This window comes from Ovis aries, chromosome 16 (genome assembly GCF_016772045.2).
Source record: "Ovis aries strain OAR_USU_Benz2616 breed Rambouillet chromosome 16, ARS-UI_Ramb_v3.0, whole genome shotgun sequence".
Classification (NCBI taxonomy): domain Eukaryota; kingdom Metazoa; phylum Chordata; class Mammalia; order Artiodactyla; family Bovidae; genus Ovis; species Ovis aries.
In genome coordinates this window covers 12,658,001-12,674,475 of record NC_056069.1, presented here as the reverse complement: position 1 = coordinate 12,674,475, position 16,475 = coordinate 12,658,001, and the positions used below count along the sequence as shown (strand labels likewise).

Below are 16,475 nucleotides of genomic sequence, written 5' to 3'. Positions count from 1 at the left end.
CTGTTCCAGCCTTTCAGTGTCTTCGTTCAAATAGATGACCTGCCCTGTTGTCTTAGGATTCCTGGGGGACATGAGTCTAGGTATGTCCTATAACACATGCTGCAGATACATTGCACTGCAAAAATTAACAGGTATTGAGAGTCTTCTCACTTTAATTATTTTTTACTTCTAACATTTTCAGCAGTTGGATTTAATGTTGCTACCATAAATCTCGTATTATTACCAGCTCCTGCTTGACTTTGACCATTGTATTATGCCCCTCTCTGAACTCCACCGATTATCCCATTCTGTTTTATTCAGAGTGACATGTATGTAGATTTTCTCAGTAAGATGTTTCACATCATATAAAGCTGTCAGTTCTTTGTGTTTTCTGTTATACATGGCCTTGGTCAAACTAGTAGAATTAACTGTTTAATACCATCTTGGATCAGTTTAGTCTTACAGATTAGACTATGTGTGTCCTCCAGATTAAACTAGAAACTTCTTAAAGGCAGGAACTATATGTAGTTATTCAAAAATATTTACTGACTCTGTATTCAAATCATTTTTATTTTCGGTAGTTTTCTGAGTATCCAAAGAGATTTACTATGTATAAAATACAATCCTTGACCTCAAGGAACTTGTCCCCCATCTCCTAGACTGTGAGCTCCAGGTGGAATCCCTGGCTATGTTTACTGAATGAATGAGCGTCGACAGAGGGAATGCTCTGCTTATCAGGATCACTGGTGCAACATGGTGCGTGTCAGCCCACCCATCCGTCACATGCTTACATATGACACCGGAGCTCACCATGTCAGCCACATAGAGTTAGCTGTGTTCACGTATCTTGCTTTGCAGTAGCCGCAAAATGGAATAATTAAGACGAGATAGGTTTAAAAAGTTTGTGTCAGGCAGATCACTGAGTTTAAGGGGTTGTTTAGGGAAGACTTCTGAAAATGGAGGGACAGTTTCCCCTCCTGAGTGACACTCTAAAATCCTGAGCTGATGGAGGTTTTATCTCACACTTTAGATAGCAGTATATTTTTGTTTGTACATCTCTGCCAGATTCTGCCTAAGAATATAGTTATCTGTGAATCAGTCTTAGCTCTTTTACACTTTAAACACTTTGAGAGTGTTTTCATTTTCTTATTTCCCATAGTGCTTGGTACATAGGAATAGGCATTCCATAAATGTTTGTTGCATTGAATAGCATCTTGCCAATATCTATATATTCAGCCATCTCTTTTCCCCTACAAAGTTAGAAAGTTGGGCTAGATCTCACCAAGGGCTTATCTTAATGGATTAGATATATTTCTGAGAAGTACTGTATACAGTTATACACACACACACACACACACACACACACACACACACATATACATACTCCTCTTGATTTTCCTAAGAATTTTTGAAAGCTTCAAGACCTATACCTTCCTCTGGGTATGTAATTAGCCTAAATTTTTTGCTCCTACCTGAAAACTGTATGAGCAGTCATTCATTTCCATGATAATTAATGTCTTTAAAAAGGAGTTTTTCTACTAATGGAAAAGTTAAGTTCAAGTATCAAGCTGATAACATCAGTACTAAGTGTTCATAATAATATACCCCAGAAAATGATAAACTAGGTTATTACACGGATGCCAGTATGCAGAGGCCTGACACTATCTGCTCAGCCATCAGCACAGTGCTGGCTACCTGCTCTTTCTCCAGCATTTCGGAGGCTGTATGAAAGAGTATGGCTCACTCTCATACTTGCATTGAATCTTGGAGGTGATTTTTGGCATGACTTTTTAAAACAAAATGCTGTATGTTAGAGTCGAGGCATGGAGATGAGAATGTACTTCTACCCCTGCCCACCTGCTTTCTCGCTGGTCTCCCTCCCTCCTCCTCTGGTTGGAATGATTCTCTGAGAACAAAGATCATCTGGTGTTCAAAACCTTCCAACAGCTTCCCTTTTCACCCAGAGTAAAACCTGTCTCAGTCCTGTGGCCTGCGAGCTGCCACAGTGGGCCCCATCCTCTGTCCATTGGCCTCTTTGCTGCTCGTCTCTGAGCAGCTCCGCTCCTCCTCTCTGGCCTGCTAGCCGGTCCTGGAGCCCTGCTGCCTCGGGGCCTTTGCTCTCACTGAATGCTTACTCCCTCATCCTTCTGGTCTCCCTCGAATACCACCTTCCCAGTGCAGCTTTTCCTAACCCCCTGTTTGAAACTGTGATTCCCCACATCCACTGCCGGGTTCTACAGTCTGCATCATTCTTCTCCACCGCCATCTCTCGTACTACAAATACCATCACCACCTCCAATCCTGTTCTGCTAATTTATTGTGTTTATTATCTTCTTCCTCCTCTAAAATGCAGGTCTCCAGAGGACAGCAGTGATATTTGTTTGTTTAGAAGAGATGTTGTTCAGTCGCTAAGTCTTGCCTACTCTTTGTGACCCCATGAACTGCAGCATGCCCAGGCTTCCCTGTGCCTCACTGTCTCCCAGAGTTTGCCTAAAACTCATGTTCCTTGAGTCAGTGATGCCATCCAACCATCTCATCCTCTCGTCACCCCCTTCTTTTCCTGCCCTCAGTCTTTCTGAGCATCAGGGTCTTTTCCAGTGATTTGGCCCTTTGCATCAGGTGGCCAAAGTATTGGAGCTTCAGCTTCAGCATCAGTCCTTCCAGTGAATATTTAGGGTTGATTTCTTTTAGGATTGACTGGTTTGATTTCCTTGCTGTCCAAGAGACTCTCAAGAGTCTTCTCCAACACCATAGTTCAAAAGCATCAATTCTTCGGCACTCAGCCTTCTTTATGGTCCAACTCTCACATCCATACATGACTACTGGATAAAAACCGTAAAAACCATAGACTAGATGGACCTTTTTTGGAAAACTATCTCTGCTTTTTAATATGCTATCTAGGTTTGTCATAGCTTTTCTTCCAAGGAGGGCAAGCATCTTTTAATTTTGTGTTTGCAGTCACCATATGCAGTGATTTTGGAGCCCAAAATAGTTTAGACTACTACCTAGCATGTATTAGGGGCTCAAAAAGTAATTTGTTGGATGAATTCATGGAAGCTTGGTTGGAGCCCTAATTTCACAGGGCATAGGGAAGATGTTAACAGTGTCTTAACTTTGCCTTGGGCTTCCTTGGTGGCTCAGATTGTAAAGATTCCACCTGCAATGCAGAAAACCCAGGTTCAGTCCCTGGGTTGGGAAGATCCCCTAGAGAATGGAATGGCTACCCACTCCAGTATTCTTTCCTGGAGAGTTCCATGGACAGAGGAGCCTGGCAGGCTACAGTCTATGGGGTCACAAAGAGTCAGACATGACTGAGTGACTTTCACTTCAGTTCAGTTCAGTCCAGTCACTCAGTTGGGTCTGATTCTTTGCTACCCCATGAATCACAGCACGCCAGGCCTCCCTGTCCATCACCATCTCCCGGAGTTCACTCAGACTCACATCCATCGAGTCAGTGATGCCATCCAGCCATCTCATCCTCTGTCGTCCCCTTTTCCTCCTGCCCCCGATCCCTCCCAGCATCAGGGTCTTTTCCAATGAGTCAACTCTTGGCATGAGATGGCCAAAGTACTGGAGTTTCAGCTTTAGCATCATTCCTTCCAAAGAAATCCCAGGGCTGATCTCCTTCACAGTGGACTGGTTGGGTCTCCTTGCAGTCCAAGGGACTCTCAAGAGTCTTCTCCAACACCACAGTTCAAAAGCATCAGTTCTTTAGCACTCAGCCTTCTTCACAGTCCAACTCTCACATCCATACATGACCACTGGAAAAACCATAGCCTTGACTAGACGGACCTTAGTCGTCAGAGTAGTCTCTGCTTTTGAATATGCTATCTAGGTTGGTCATAACTTTTCTTCCAAGGAGTAAGCGTCTTTTAATTTCATGGCTGCAGTCACCATCTGCAGTGATTTTGGATCCCCCAAAAATAAAGTCTGACACTGTTTCCACTGTTTTCCCATCTATTTCCCATGAAGTGATGGGACTGGATGCCATGATCTTCGTTTTCTGAATGTTGAGCTTTAAGCCAACTTTTTCGCTCTCCTCTTTCACTTTCATCAAGAGGCTTTTTAGTTCCTCTTCACTTTCTGCCATAAGGGTGGGGTCATCTGCATATCTGAGCTTATTGATATTTCTCCCGGCAATCTTGGTTCCAGCTTGTGTTTCTTCCAGTCCAGCGTTTCTCATGATGTACGCTGCACATAAGTTAAATAAGCAGGGTGACAATATACAGCCTTGACATACTCCTTTTCCTATTTGGAATCAGTCTGTTGTTCCATGTCCAGTTCTAACTGTTGCTTCCTGACCTGCATACAGATTAAATAACAGAGTCTATCACAGAGTCAGGAGTATTAATGCTTTGTTCCTTGTTGCCTTCTGAGGGGGACTAGAGTTTATCCAGCTGGCTGCCAGCTATGGCCTTGTTGTGCTGTCCAGGAAAGGGGGCAGAGCTGTAGACTTGAAGCAGCCCAGGGGAAGGGCAGATTGACTTACATATGAGAGACAAAAAGTCATTTCTGATGAAGACAGTAGTATGAAGGCAGACATGGAGAGAAGTGCATGGCAGCATCTGAAGGAATTAAGGATATGAGGGAGAGGTGTCCAAGGGAAATTGTAGGAAGATTTACTTTCTGTTGTGTGTTTGATTTTTCTTTCAAATTTAGTCTCAAAGATACTTTTCAAGGCTTTTTTTTTGCAATCAGATTTGCAAATACAGAGAGGCCTAGATACCTAATATTGCCCAAAGCAAAAAAGAAGTGTCCATGATATATATAGTTTTAGTGCACTTAAGAATCCTAAAATCTGCTTCAAATGAGTGATCTAAAAAAAGCATGAATTAAACCCATCTTTATGTTGCCATGAGTAAATCTCAAAAATATAATGTTGAGTGAAAAAATTAAGTTATAGAATATCTATAATATATAGTTTGTGCTAAAGTACAGTTTATCCAAAAAGTCAGAAACGTGATGGTCATACAAATATAAAATAAATGTGTCGAGGATTTAATTTGCTTATTAATGAGGATAACAGTAAGAGATTTTGAAAACCATATATATATGTGAATAAATATGTTAAAATATATATTTGACATTATATTTAATAAAAATGATGAAGTAAAATTTGACAGCAAATATAAAACTAGTTAGTATCTTGTAAGACAATGAAATTAAATGTTTGAAGTTACTTTTTATGAGTGGATATTAACCGTATTTGTACTAGACAAAGTTCATTTGTGTGTTGTAAATGAATTTACTAGACATTTTATGGTCTAGTAATGTGAACAAGAATCGCTTGTGTTACTGCTCATTTTCTCTGACTGAACTCCAACCCCTACAGAGTTTTAGGGTAGCCTAGGGAAGAGGCGATGGCACCCCACTGCAGTACTCTTGCCTGGAAAATCCCATGGACGGGGGAGCCTGGTAGGCTGCAGTCCATGGGGTCGCTAAGAGTTGGACAAGACTGAGCGACTTCCCTTTCACTTTTCACTTTCATGCGTTGGAGAAGGAAATGGCAACCCACTCCAGTGTTCTTGCCTGGAGAATCCCAGGGACGGGGGAGTCTGGTGGGCTGCCGTCTCTGGGGTCGCACAGCGTCGGACACGACTGAAGCGACTCAGCAGCAGCAGCAGCAGCAGCAGCAGCAGGCTCTAGAAAGACAGTGAGAGGTGTACACCTGATGGAAGCAGATAATCTCTTGGGGGCTCATTGCGCAAAGCCTTCCCAGCTACCGAAAGGAAAGCCGTTCATCTCCTTTGCGCGATTCCAAGTCTTTGACAGTTTTTCCTGATACATGGCACCAGTAGTGAAAATGCAGATGCACACAGAAATGTTGTTAGGTGTAGGTATTTGTATATGTATATGAGTGTATCAAGAATGGATGGGAAAGCTACCAGCCACAATTCTTTTAGAATTGCCTGGTTGGGGAGTGGAAAATGTTCATTCGTTTGGATGTTTTGGATGGCAAAATGTACATTTCCTTCTGTATCTTTAGTATATATGTAATATTTACTAAATCCTAGGAATAAATATCACAAAATGATAGCATTGATATTCTAGGTGGTAGGAAGTGTTTGGTTATTTTTTTGCATTTTCGCTATATTTAGAATTTCATAAGCCAAACAAAAATAGGTAATGACGCCTCTGATCTGACCCAGCCCCTTCATTGCAAAGATGAGGAAACAGAAGCTTGCCTGTTTTATAACATGTTTTCAGCAATACCACATGAACAGGATAATTTCTGCCCTCTGGTCACACCCAGTTTTCCTCTACTTCTGCCTTCCTCTTTGTTTAAAGAGTATTCGGTGTCAGATTCTATTAAGGTATCAGAATATAGTTAACAGATGTTCACATTCAGTACAGCTTTGGTCTGTAATTGGCCTCCTGTGCAAATTTATCAAATTTTCCATCGAGATGAATTAATAAATTATAGCCTAGCTGTTCAGAATTCCTGGGGCTCTTCCTCGGCAGTCCCCTGCCCCACAGCCACGGTCAGCTCTCTGTCTTACTGAGTGTTGACCTCTCATGTCAGCGGCGACCGTTAGAAATGACTGCCTGTTGGGGTTTCACTTTCTCAGCTTGTCTCGCCGCCATTAGACACAATCAGTATTCATGTCCCCAGATGATTGTAATTTACTATTAAGCATCATTTCAGCCACTCAGAGCTGTTGCAGAAGGCCGCAGCCTGGTGGGCCTCACAGCTTTTACAGCCCTGTCAGAGGATAATTAACTGGTTCCTCTGCCAGGAGAGATGTAGCAGATTGAGGTGCGAGACGTGTACAGGTCCCTCCAAACCCTTCATAGGGAGCTTTGAGCAGAAGGGCAGTCTAGGCAGCAACAGAATATGGGTCCTCTGGACCGAAAGTCCATACAGCGCTTTCCCCTTCCCTCAGGTGGTAGCTCATGGTCCTTTGTCCCTCGCTCTGAGTTAGGCCTGACTTCCACAGTAGAACGCATGGTTTGTCTTTCCGTGTTCCTGACAAATGAAGGCACTGTTGGCAGGCATGGGAAGATTGAGGAGCTCCTTGTGAAACTGCCCTGGTGAGCTCAGGGAGCAGGTGGCACCCTGTGTGAGCCTCAGGTCACTTGGCTGAGCCAAAACACCATGCTGACAAAGGAAGTCCTTCCCGGTGGTGGCCTCCCGTCACGCTCGAGAGTCTCCACCTGAGTGCTTGTCCAGCTGTGACGAGCACCCTCACAGAGGTTGTGTCCCCACCCGACTTGCCTCCCAGCCCGCAGGGGCTAGACAGTCCTACTCACTTGGAAATACTGTCATCGCCTTTGCATCTTCCATTCTTCTCAGATCCCAGGTTCATGGTCAACAGTAATTGTAGCTTGGGCGTGTGTGTGTGTGTGCGTGCGTGTGTGTGTATGTTGTCTGTCAGTAGGCGGGTCTTTCCAGGGAGGAACCAGAGGAATGAGGTAATAAGGAAGGCTCACTTGGCACCATCAGCCCCTGTTCTAGTCCACCGTTTCAGCTTTGCTGTTATCTCAAGTTGTACAGGGTTGTCTTCTTGGGCTGAATTCAGAGTTTGCAAGTAAAGAGTCTATGCCATTGTGTCACCTCTCCAGATGAGAGGGCAACTGAGCATGTTGTCCATAGGCCATGCCCCACGCCTTGTTTTCAGCTGGGTGTCCTGAGGAGAAGCAGGCACTCTGTGGGCGTTGGCTGTTCCTGGGTTTGGCATTAAGAACCAAGCACTGTCAGGGTGGATGACTTCCATTTCTTCTTAAAGAAAGAAATAAAGAGATTGTATTTTGGGAATGGATAGCTGGAACTTGAATTCATAATGGTTCTTTAGTTTCACCTTTGCAATCAAATACCTTTAAGATTCCTAAGGCTGAACTAGACTTTACAAGCTGAAACGCACAGAAGAAGGTAAAGTTTCAGTTAAGATATTCCTGCTACAGTAGGAATGGTTTTCCTATTGTGCCTGGTAGGATGGCACTTGTTTTTCCCCTTTGACAGGACTTGAGGAAAAGCAAGGGTGGTTCAACTTGGTTGTGCTGCTGAAAGAAAAGGGACCTTGATTTGGCTCAAGTGGTGATGTCGCCACTGCTTCATCACTTTATGGGTTAAATAAGAATGGTGTGGTCACCAGCTCCAGGGCAGCCCGCCTCACACTGCTAACCATGAGCTCCTCCCTTTCATTAGGAAAAGAGTGTGATGCCTGGATAAATAAATAATGACAGCAGAGGTCAGGTCAGCATTTTGCACCAGTGTCATTTTTAATGCAGGTAGTGCCAGGTGCTGAGGTAGTCTGGGTAGTCAGTATTCAGGTCCCGTCCACTAGGAGTGCTCTTGTTTCGGGGTTAAAGGCAGATTTCAATTCATTTATTTTGAATCAAGTGCTTAGAATAATAAGTGACTCTCAGAGATACCAGAAGTAGGTGACGGTGAGATTGGATGACCACCCTCCTCTCCAACTTTGAAAAGTTAGGTACAGAATATCTCAATAGGGTCCAGTATTTTTAAAGTACACACACACACACACACACACACACACACACACTTAATATATGGAGAAGGAAATGGCAACCCACTCCAGTATTCTTGCCTAGAGAATCCCATGGACAGAGGAGCCTGGCAGGCTGCAGTCTGTGGGGTTGCAAGAGTCGGACATGACTAAACCACCACCACCACACACATACACTTAATGTATGTATATACTTGAGATATATGGGTTTCCCTAGTGGCTTAGAACGTTAAGAATCTGCCTGCAGTGCAGGAGGCCTGGGTTAGATTCCTGGGTCAGGAAGATCTCCTGGAGAAGGGAATGGCAACCCATTCCAGTATCCTTGCCTGGAAAATTCCATGGGCAGAGAAACCTGGTGGGCTACAGTCCATGGGATCTCAAAGAGTCAGACATGACTGAGCAACTAATACTCTCATATATATATATGTGTGTGTGTGTGTGTGTGTGTGTATTTTATATATATATATATATATAAAATCTCAAGATCGAGGTGCTTTAAGGTTAAATATAATATAAAATATGCCTCTTTACCCTTAAAAATAGTAGCAACAAATAAGTTCATTTGAGAGGCCAAGACCCTATATTGTACGTGTAGAGATGTGTGTACATATCTGAATTTCTGCCTTGACCTATATTTTGTAAAGTCTAGTTTTGCCACGCTGAGGAACTTTTCATGTTTAAAAGCTTCATGTTTGATTTTGAGAGATTCAAAAATTTTACTTCTCTCTCTAGCTTCATGCTAAAGATCAATATAGAGGTTAGAGAAGACAACCTCAGTTTTGACTGCTCATCACATTTGTCAATAAGATATGCCTCAACTATTTAAGGATTTGTGTAACGCAATACCAGTGTCTTAATGGTCAACTGTTCAAATTCTGAGGCAACTTGTTATTAACTTCCTCTAACTTGCTCTTGTGTTATTAGTTAGAGAATCCTATTTTTCTTCATCCTTAATTACAATCTTCAATTTGTAAAGATTACAAATCTTTTTAGACAATGGGCAAACATGGGATGAGTGTAATATAAACTTTGTTCTTATTTTTGTATTTTATATTGTTATATTGACCACACAAGTGGATTGTTGCTATTGTTCAGTCGTTAAATTGTGTCTGACTCTTTGCAACCCCAAGGAGTGTAGCACACCAGGCTCCTCTGCCCTCCACTATCTCTGAGTTTGCTCAAATTCATATCCATTGAGTCAGTGACGCTATCTAACCATTTCATCCTCTGCCGCCCCCTTCTCATTTGCCTTCAATCTTTCCCAGCATCAGGGTTAGCAGTGAGTCAGCCCTTCGCATCAGGTGACCAAAGCACTGGAGCTTCAGCTTTAGCATCAGTCTTTCCAATGAATATTCAGGATTGATTTCCCTTAGTATTGACTGGTTTGAGGAGAAACAAGTAGATACCATCATTTTAGTCAGACATTTCTTTTTGAGATTTTTTTTTTAAATCACATTTTTTAAATCAGTGCTTTTTCAATATCCATTTATTCTGGTAGACTTTAAATAACTGATACAATTGTGAGAATTTTTGTGTTTTTCTTTGTTTTAGATACAAATTGTTGGCTACTTTCTTGCTGTGGTACTGGACTAGTTATACTCTATATATGTCTCAGGAAAATTTAATTAAAATTTTTTAAGAAATATCATTTTCTAAATTTTAAGTCAGCATACTTCACTAATATCCCTATGTAAATATTCATTAGATTACTGTTTTAATTGATATATTGATACCAGTAGATATCAATTGATAGATATTTCTTATTCATTTAATTTATATGTATATAAATTAATAATTGAATGTCAATAGAAAATTTACATAAATGATTTAGATAAAATACTAAATGTAAAAAATAACACTTATTTCCATTTCTGTGTAAGTTAGCCTGTGTTTTAGCCAGTTTCCTCAAATTAGCAAATGACTTTGCTGAGAGTTCCAGGATATAGATCTGTCATTTATAATTTCTTTTATTAACATCAGCAAGTTGATATATTTAATATTTATATTAAAATGAAAGGTATTAATTTGAATTAATATAAATACAGTATATAAAATATTTCTTTTAAAAACACACACATGATCTGACTTGATTATGAATTTATTAATAGGTCAATGATTCTTGATAGATGAGTTGATAACACCACATTCCACCTTCATAATTAAGTATCAAGGGTCTATTCTTATGCAACAACTTCTTTAAGGCTGAGTAAACATGATCTTAATTAAACACATAGATAATGCTAAGGGCTGTTGATTGCTCCAGTAAGGAAAGAAAAATGATGTAGCCTGACCTTGAGTGAGTGAAGTCGCTCAGTCGTGTCCGACTCTTTGCAACCCCATAGACTGTAACCTACCAGGCTCCTCCGTCCATGGGATTTTCCAGGCAAGGATACCGGAGTGGGTGGCCATTTCCTTCTCCAGAGGATCTTCCCGACCCAGAGATAGAACCCAGGTCTCCCGCATTGTAGGCAGATGCTTTACCGACTGAGCCACAAGGGGAGCCCTTCAGCCTGACCTTAAGAAATTATAAATATGAGAATGTTGACAAATGATAATAGGTAACAAACACCTAAAAGAGAGGATTGGTTCCCCAAGTCAACATTGTGGAAAGAAATTTGGTTTGGTTTTGAAATGTGTTATTCAAAAGTATTTAGAAATGTTCCTTTCATACCTTTTATAGAAACTCTCATATATGTCCACCACATGTTACTTAAAAGTAGGTGAAAATTCCTGTTTAAAGAGTACTGTAACAGAGATATATTCTGAATTAGGAAGAAATTACAATAAGTCTGTAATGGTGGTTAAAGGCAGCTCTAGTGTGGGAGGATGGAATTACAGTGAGGCTCATAAGTGAATTCAAGGAGGTAACCTGCTGGTTTTTATCATCCTTTTCTAACCATGGTTATAATGTGGCAGTCTGTGCTGCAGAAAAGCAAAGGAAAGTAAGATAATATCCACTTCATCATCAACCATTGTGTTATGCTTTAAGGCTTGTGAAAGTTTGGAGTCAAATGAACCATTTTATAACTTTCTAGTAGCAGAAACAGGAAAAAAATAGTTGCCCTGTAGTTGTTGCCCTGTGCATATATGTAGCAATTTATTTCTACTCACTGGGTACCAGGGTAAAAAATAGTAGGTAATGTGCCTATGAGAAAAGGGCTTCATTGTTATTTTAATACAAACTGGAATCTGTTTTTACGATTCCAAAAATAGGAATTTGAGTACTGTATGAGATGAAAAATGAATGAGTAGTGAAATATTATATATGTATCTTAAGCATCAGCTGTTTTATTGACAAAAGGCACAAGTATGAAATTTGTCTAAATAATTAGATTTTTAATTAGTGCCTCATTGTAAGATTAATGTCATTGCGCTTCATTGCATGTAATTTTGTATTAGAAATTTCATGTCAGCAGAGATGCTACGTGGGGTTTGCTGATTTGAATCCTTATCACTTGTGTGTATGGCATGTTACCTAGTTGCAGTCAAGAGCCAAAAGAAGGCATTTGATTATAACTTCACTGGTGGTGAAGGATATTGATTGTGTTGTATATGATATGAATATATTATGTTTTCTGCTATTCAGAAAACAACCACTTTTCAAATATTAGTGACTGTATATTGCAAAAATTTTAGAAGTAACATGAGCAGATAGATCGTTCAATCTAAGCTATGTCTACTTTGAACATACTTGAACATTATGGATGCTAGGTTCTTTTGTGTTTTAAACCGGTTTTCCTTTCCTTTTGACAGTTGCCGAACCAGCAACCGGAAAAGCTTGATAGGCAATGGACAGTCCTCAGCATTGCCTCGGCCCCACTCACCTCTTTCTGCTCATGCAGGTAATAAGTTACTTTGAGTTCTGTTTTACTCATTCTTGTAGTTTTTTTTTGTTTGTTTTCTTGCTAGTTTTTAAAAGCTGGGCATTTTGAAATTTAGATGTGTCTCCACACCTTGTTATCTTGGTTTCTCTATTGCTTTATCACTAAATCATTCTTTTTGAGAAGTCAGTCCATCCTCTCTTTGAGCACGTGAACTCTGAAAGCTAGAATTCCTTTTTATTCCTCATGAGGTCTTATTTCAGTTTTTTTTTTCCCATGTCTAAATTTGTGGATGATGCAAGTTGTGCTTCTATATTAGGATTTCCTTTTGGACATATAGCCATGATAATTCACATGCAGTGGATTAGTGGTAAGAACTGTAGGGAAAGAAAACTATCTTTCTCTCTCCCCTCCTAACTTCTCCACTGTGAACCCTGGTAACCAGAGACAAATTACAAAAGAAAAGCACGCACATTGATTTAACGTATATTTTATGGAGCGTTCATAAGGAAATGAAAATCCAAAGAAAGAGTTAAATTAGACTGTTTTTACAGTTTTGATCAAGAATGGGGAGCCGTGCAAAGATGTATAGGACAAAGGTGAGCTAATCTCAGTAAGCTGGGGAAAACTCAGCAAGACATGTTTGTTCAGATTCTTCTTTGTCCCTTGTCCTCAGAGATAAGAAGGCTCCTTTCCTCCAGGTGTAGAGAGTGTGCCTCTCACATGAACGTTTTATGACCTGCTTATGAGGCAAGACAGAAAGCCCTTCCTCCATACGTTGTTCCTCATATCCCCTCACCTTAAAATATTCAGTGTGCCAGTGTTCCGTATTTTGGGGTCTCAAGTCCTAAAGTGTGTCAGAACTATTCAGCATTTTTCTCCCTCCATTAATTATCACAAACGATGATGCTCTGAGCAGTCTAGAACATGTCTCTTATATGTGGGCAAGAGTTTAAAGTCTTACCTTCCAGTGGTATATAAAACTTAGCTTTACATCTAGACCCATTGCAGGCGCAAAGAAGATTCAAAAGATGAGACATTTAGCCTCAAGAGCTAATTAGAAGGACGGTAGAGCCACATTGCAAAAACTATACAATGAAGACTGCTTTTTATTTTTTTTGAAATTCTGTCCAAGGTGGTACAAAAGGGTTAATTCCAAGCAGGAGAGTTTGGGAGCTATTGAAAGAGCCACTTGCACAGGATGTTGAAAGGTGAGCAAGACTTGGGGAATTCCTAGCGTGGGGCTAGAGCGTGGGATGTGTGTGCTTGATTGTATGGGAATGTAAAGGTGAAAAGAGATGAGAATCAAAAAGGAGAATGAATTTTGAATTTTGAGTACCTTTCAGAGATTTTGTGGAGGATTTGTAGGAAGATGTACTTGAGATTATGGAGGATGTTGGGTTAAAAGGATAAGTGATTAAGCCCTACCTCTGATAACTCTTATGGAAATTCTCACATACAGGTTTTCAGATTTTATATTTAAACTAGGGTATGACCGTCCCCTAGAAAGCAGTCCTTTTGCTCAGTGGGGATCTCCAGTTGAGAGTGGAAGTTATCTAAACATGTTTGGGGATGAAACAGGAGAGAGAAACAGGCAGGTAGATGGTCCTTTGGAATTAAGTTTTATTTTCCTTATAAATAAAAGATGGTAAAGTTTAAAAAGCAAAAGATAAGTTCACAAAATTATGATACTGTATGTAGTAAAATTACTCAAGTCCAGAAATACTACTCCTAGACAAAACTTTACAGAATTCCTACATATATATGCAAGAAAACATGTTCTAAACTACTAATAGAAATGTTACTTGTAGTAGCTAAACATTTAAAGGAATGCAACCCAAATGTCTGTCAGTTACAAAATGGGTAAATGAATTGGGGCATAGTTATCCACAAAGCATTGGGTCCATAGTAAACAAATGAACTAGCACTCAAAGATCGTGTTGGGCATAAAAGCTAGTTGCAAAAGAATCACATTTAAACCATACCTGTAAGGTTACCATGATGCTACCTGCAGTGTTTTCTTTAGGGATACGCACATGCACGCACGCACGCACGCACGCACGCATGCGCACGCGCATAAATACGTATCTGTGTATATACATTTGTGGGCTTCCCAGCTGGTTCAGTGGTAAAGAGTCTGACTGCCAGTGTAGGAGACCTGGGTTCAATCGCTGGGTCAGAAAGATCCCCTGAAGAGGGAAATGGCAACCTACTCCAGTATTCTTAACTCGGAAATCCCATGGACAGAGGGGCCTGTCGGGCTACAGTCCATGGCGTCACGAAGAGTTTTTCATGACTTAGCGGCTAAACAACGACAGCAACAAATACACACTTGTAGTAAGAGTCTAAAGGAAAATACAGGCATCTGAAAGACCCATTTGGTGGTAGCAGTTACATCTGAGAAGGTGTGAAGAGGTATAATTGTGGAGAGGAGTAAGCAGTTGCTAATATGTTTCCAAAGCTGAATGGTGGGTATACAACTATTTATATTGTTACTTTTATACTTTGGAGAGTTATTGTCATTTTAGTGAAAGCTGACCGGAGGGTCAAGCAAGATCAAATACTTCACTTAGGGGCTGGAATTATCCCTTCGTTGCATCTTTTTTATTCCTCTGTCAGAGTGCCACCAGTATATACTAGGTTCTAAGTCTTTGATACCTTTTCTTTCTTTTATATAGTTCCTGATCCTCTGTATAGTGTTCTGTATTCAGTGCATGACGCTGCTGTGCCCATTGGTTAGGCTTTTATTGCCATGATTCTCTTCCGTTCTGATATTGAGATTAAAGAATGTGCTGCAAGACTTTAGTGATCCTTTTAATTATCTTTCTTTTCTCTATGGAGAATTCGTTCCCCTTCAAAGCATAGTTTTGTATTTAATCAGAGGAATCATGGGCAAAGAAAATCCTGTTTTTCAGGTTCCAAGAGACTTTTCCTTTACGTTACAGAGGCACCAGGTTGTTATTCACTCAGAAACTGTAGAGAAATCTGCGAGACTTTTTGTGAGAAAGGGCATTTATCACAGGCTGGTAGGTTCCTATTTCTTTACAAAAAAGAAGAAAAGGTAAATTAAATAAAGGACCCATCCTCACATCTTGATAGTGTGAAATGCCTGCTCTCTCACCGTGCCTCTCACCTCTTCCTGTTGCTACATTCCCTACTATGTATGGTCCGCAGATGCCAGGGGACAGTTCCTGGATGTCCCTGTGAAAAACGAGAATAAAAAGTAAGTGCCACTCTCAATGCTTCGTCAGCCAGTAGGTACACTTTCTGTTTTTCTAAGGTGACGATTATGTGTCAGGCCACTCATCACTGACACAGGAATTTATGTCTGTCAAATGAATCGGTAGAAATGAAAACATGAATTTATTTGTGTAGATGTGTCAGTAATGCACGGAGAAGGCAATGGCACCCCACTCCAGGACTCTTGCCTGGAAAATCCAATGGACGGAGGAGCCTGGGAGGCTGCAGTCCATGGGGTCGCGAAGAGTCGGACATGACTGAGCGACTTCACTTTCATTTTTCACTTCCATGCATTGGAGAAGGAAATGGCAACCCACTCCAGTGTTCTTGCCTGGAGAATCCCAGGGACGGGGGAGCCTGGTGGGCTGCCATCTATGGGGTCACATAGAATCGGACAGGACTGAAGCAACTTAGCAGCAGCAGCAGCAGCAACAGTCAGTAATGCCCTGAGGAAGAAGAGATACTGTCATTGTGTTTTGGAGCTTATCTCTGCAGACAAAATAGTGTTTGTTGACAGATTGGGATTCCTAAAAAGACTATGATCAGGACAGTCCCATTAAAAGAAAAAAGAAAGGTAAAAATCACAAGTTTCTAATGCTAAGTGTGAAATTTAATGCAGAAGCCTCAAAGGAAAAGACCAGTATGTCTCTCCTGAATTGAAAAGTTTTGTATAACAAACAAAATCAAAAGAAAACAAAGTGTGAAAAATATTTTTAAGCCCGTAACTGAGAGATATCTGATTGCCTTAATATATGAAGAGCTTGTGTAAATTGATATGGAAGTGGTGAATGTACCAGGAGAAAAATAATCAAAAGATGTAAAAAGGTGTGTCACAGGAAAAAAAACTAAATTGGCCAACAAAAATGTGTGAAATGATGATTCATTTCTATTATAAGAGAAATATGAACCAGAATAATGAGACCATATTGTTCACCTAGCATACTATCAAAAATTTCCTAACACTGAT

The 16,475-nt window shown here is 40.6% G+C and overlaps 1 protein-coding gene across 12 annotated transcripts in view; it reads left to right on the top strand.

Annotated features, from left to right (window-relative positions):
• The window catches only part of MAST4 (microtubule associated serine/threonine kinase family member 4), a 618,855-nt gene that overhangs the window by 485,609 nt on the left and 116,771 nt on the right, over positions 1-16,475 (top strand). For all 12 annotated transcript variants that reach the window (XM_042233730.2, XM_042233728.2, XM_042233727.2 and 9 more), the window contains one exon: positions 12,201-12,289. In XM_042233730.2, coding sequence (XP_042089664.1) covers positions 12,201-12,289 — 89 coding nt within the window. The remainder of the gene's footprint in view (positions 1-12,200; positions 12,290-16,475) is intronic.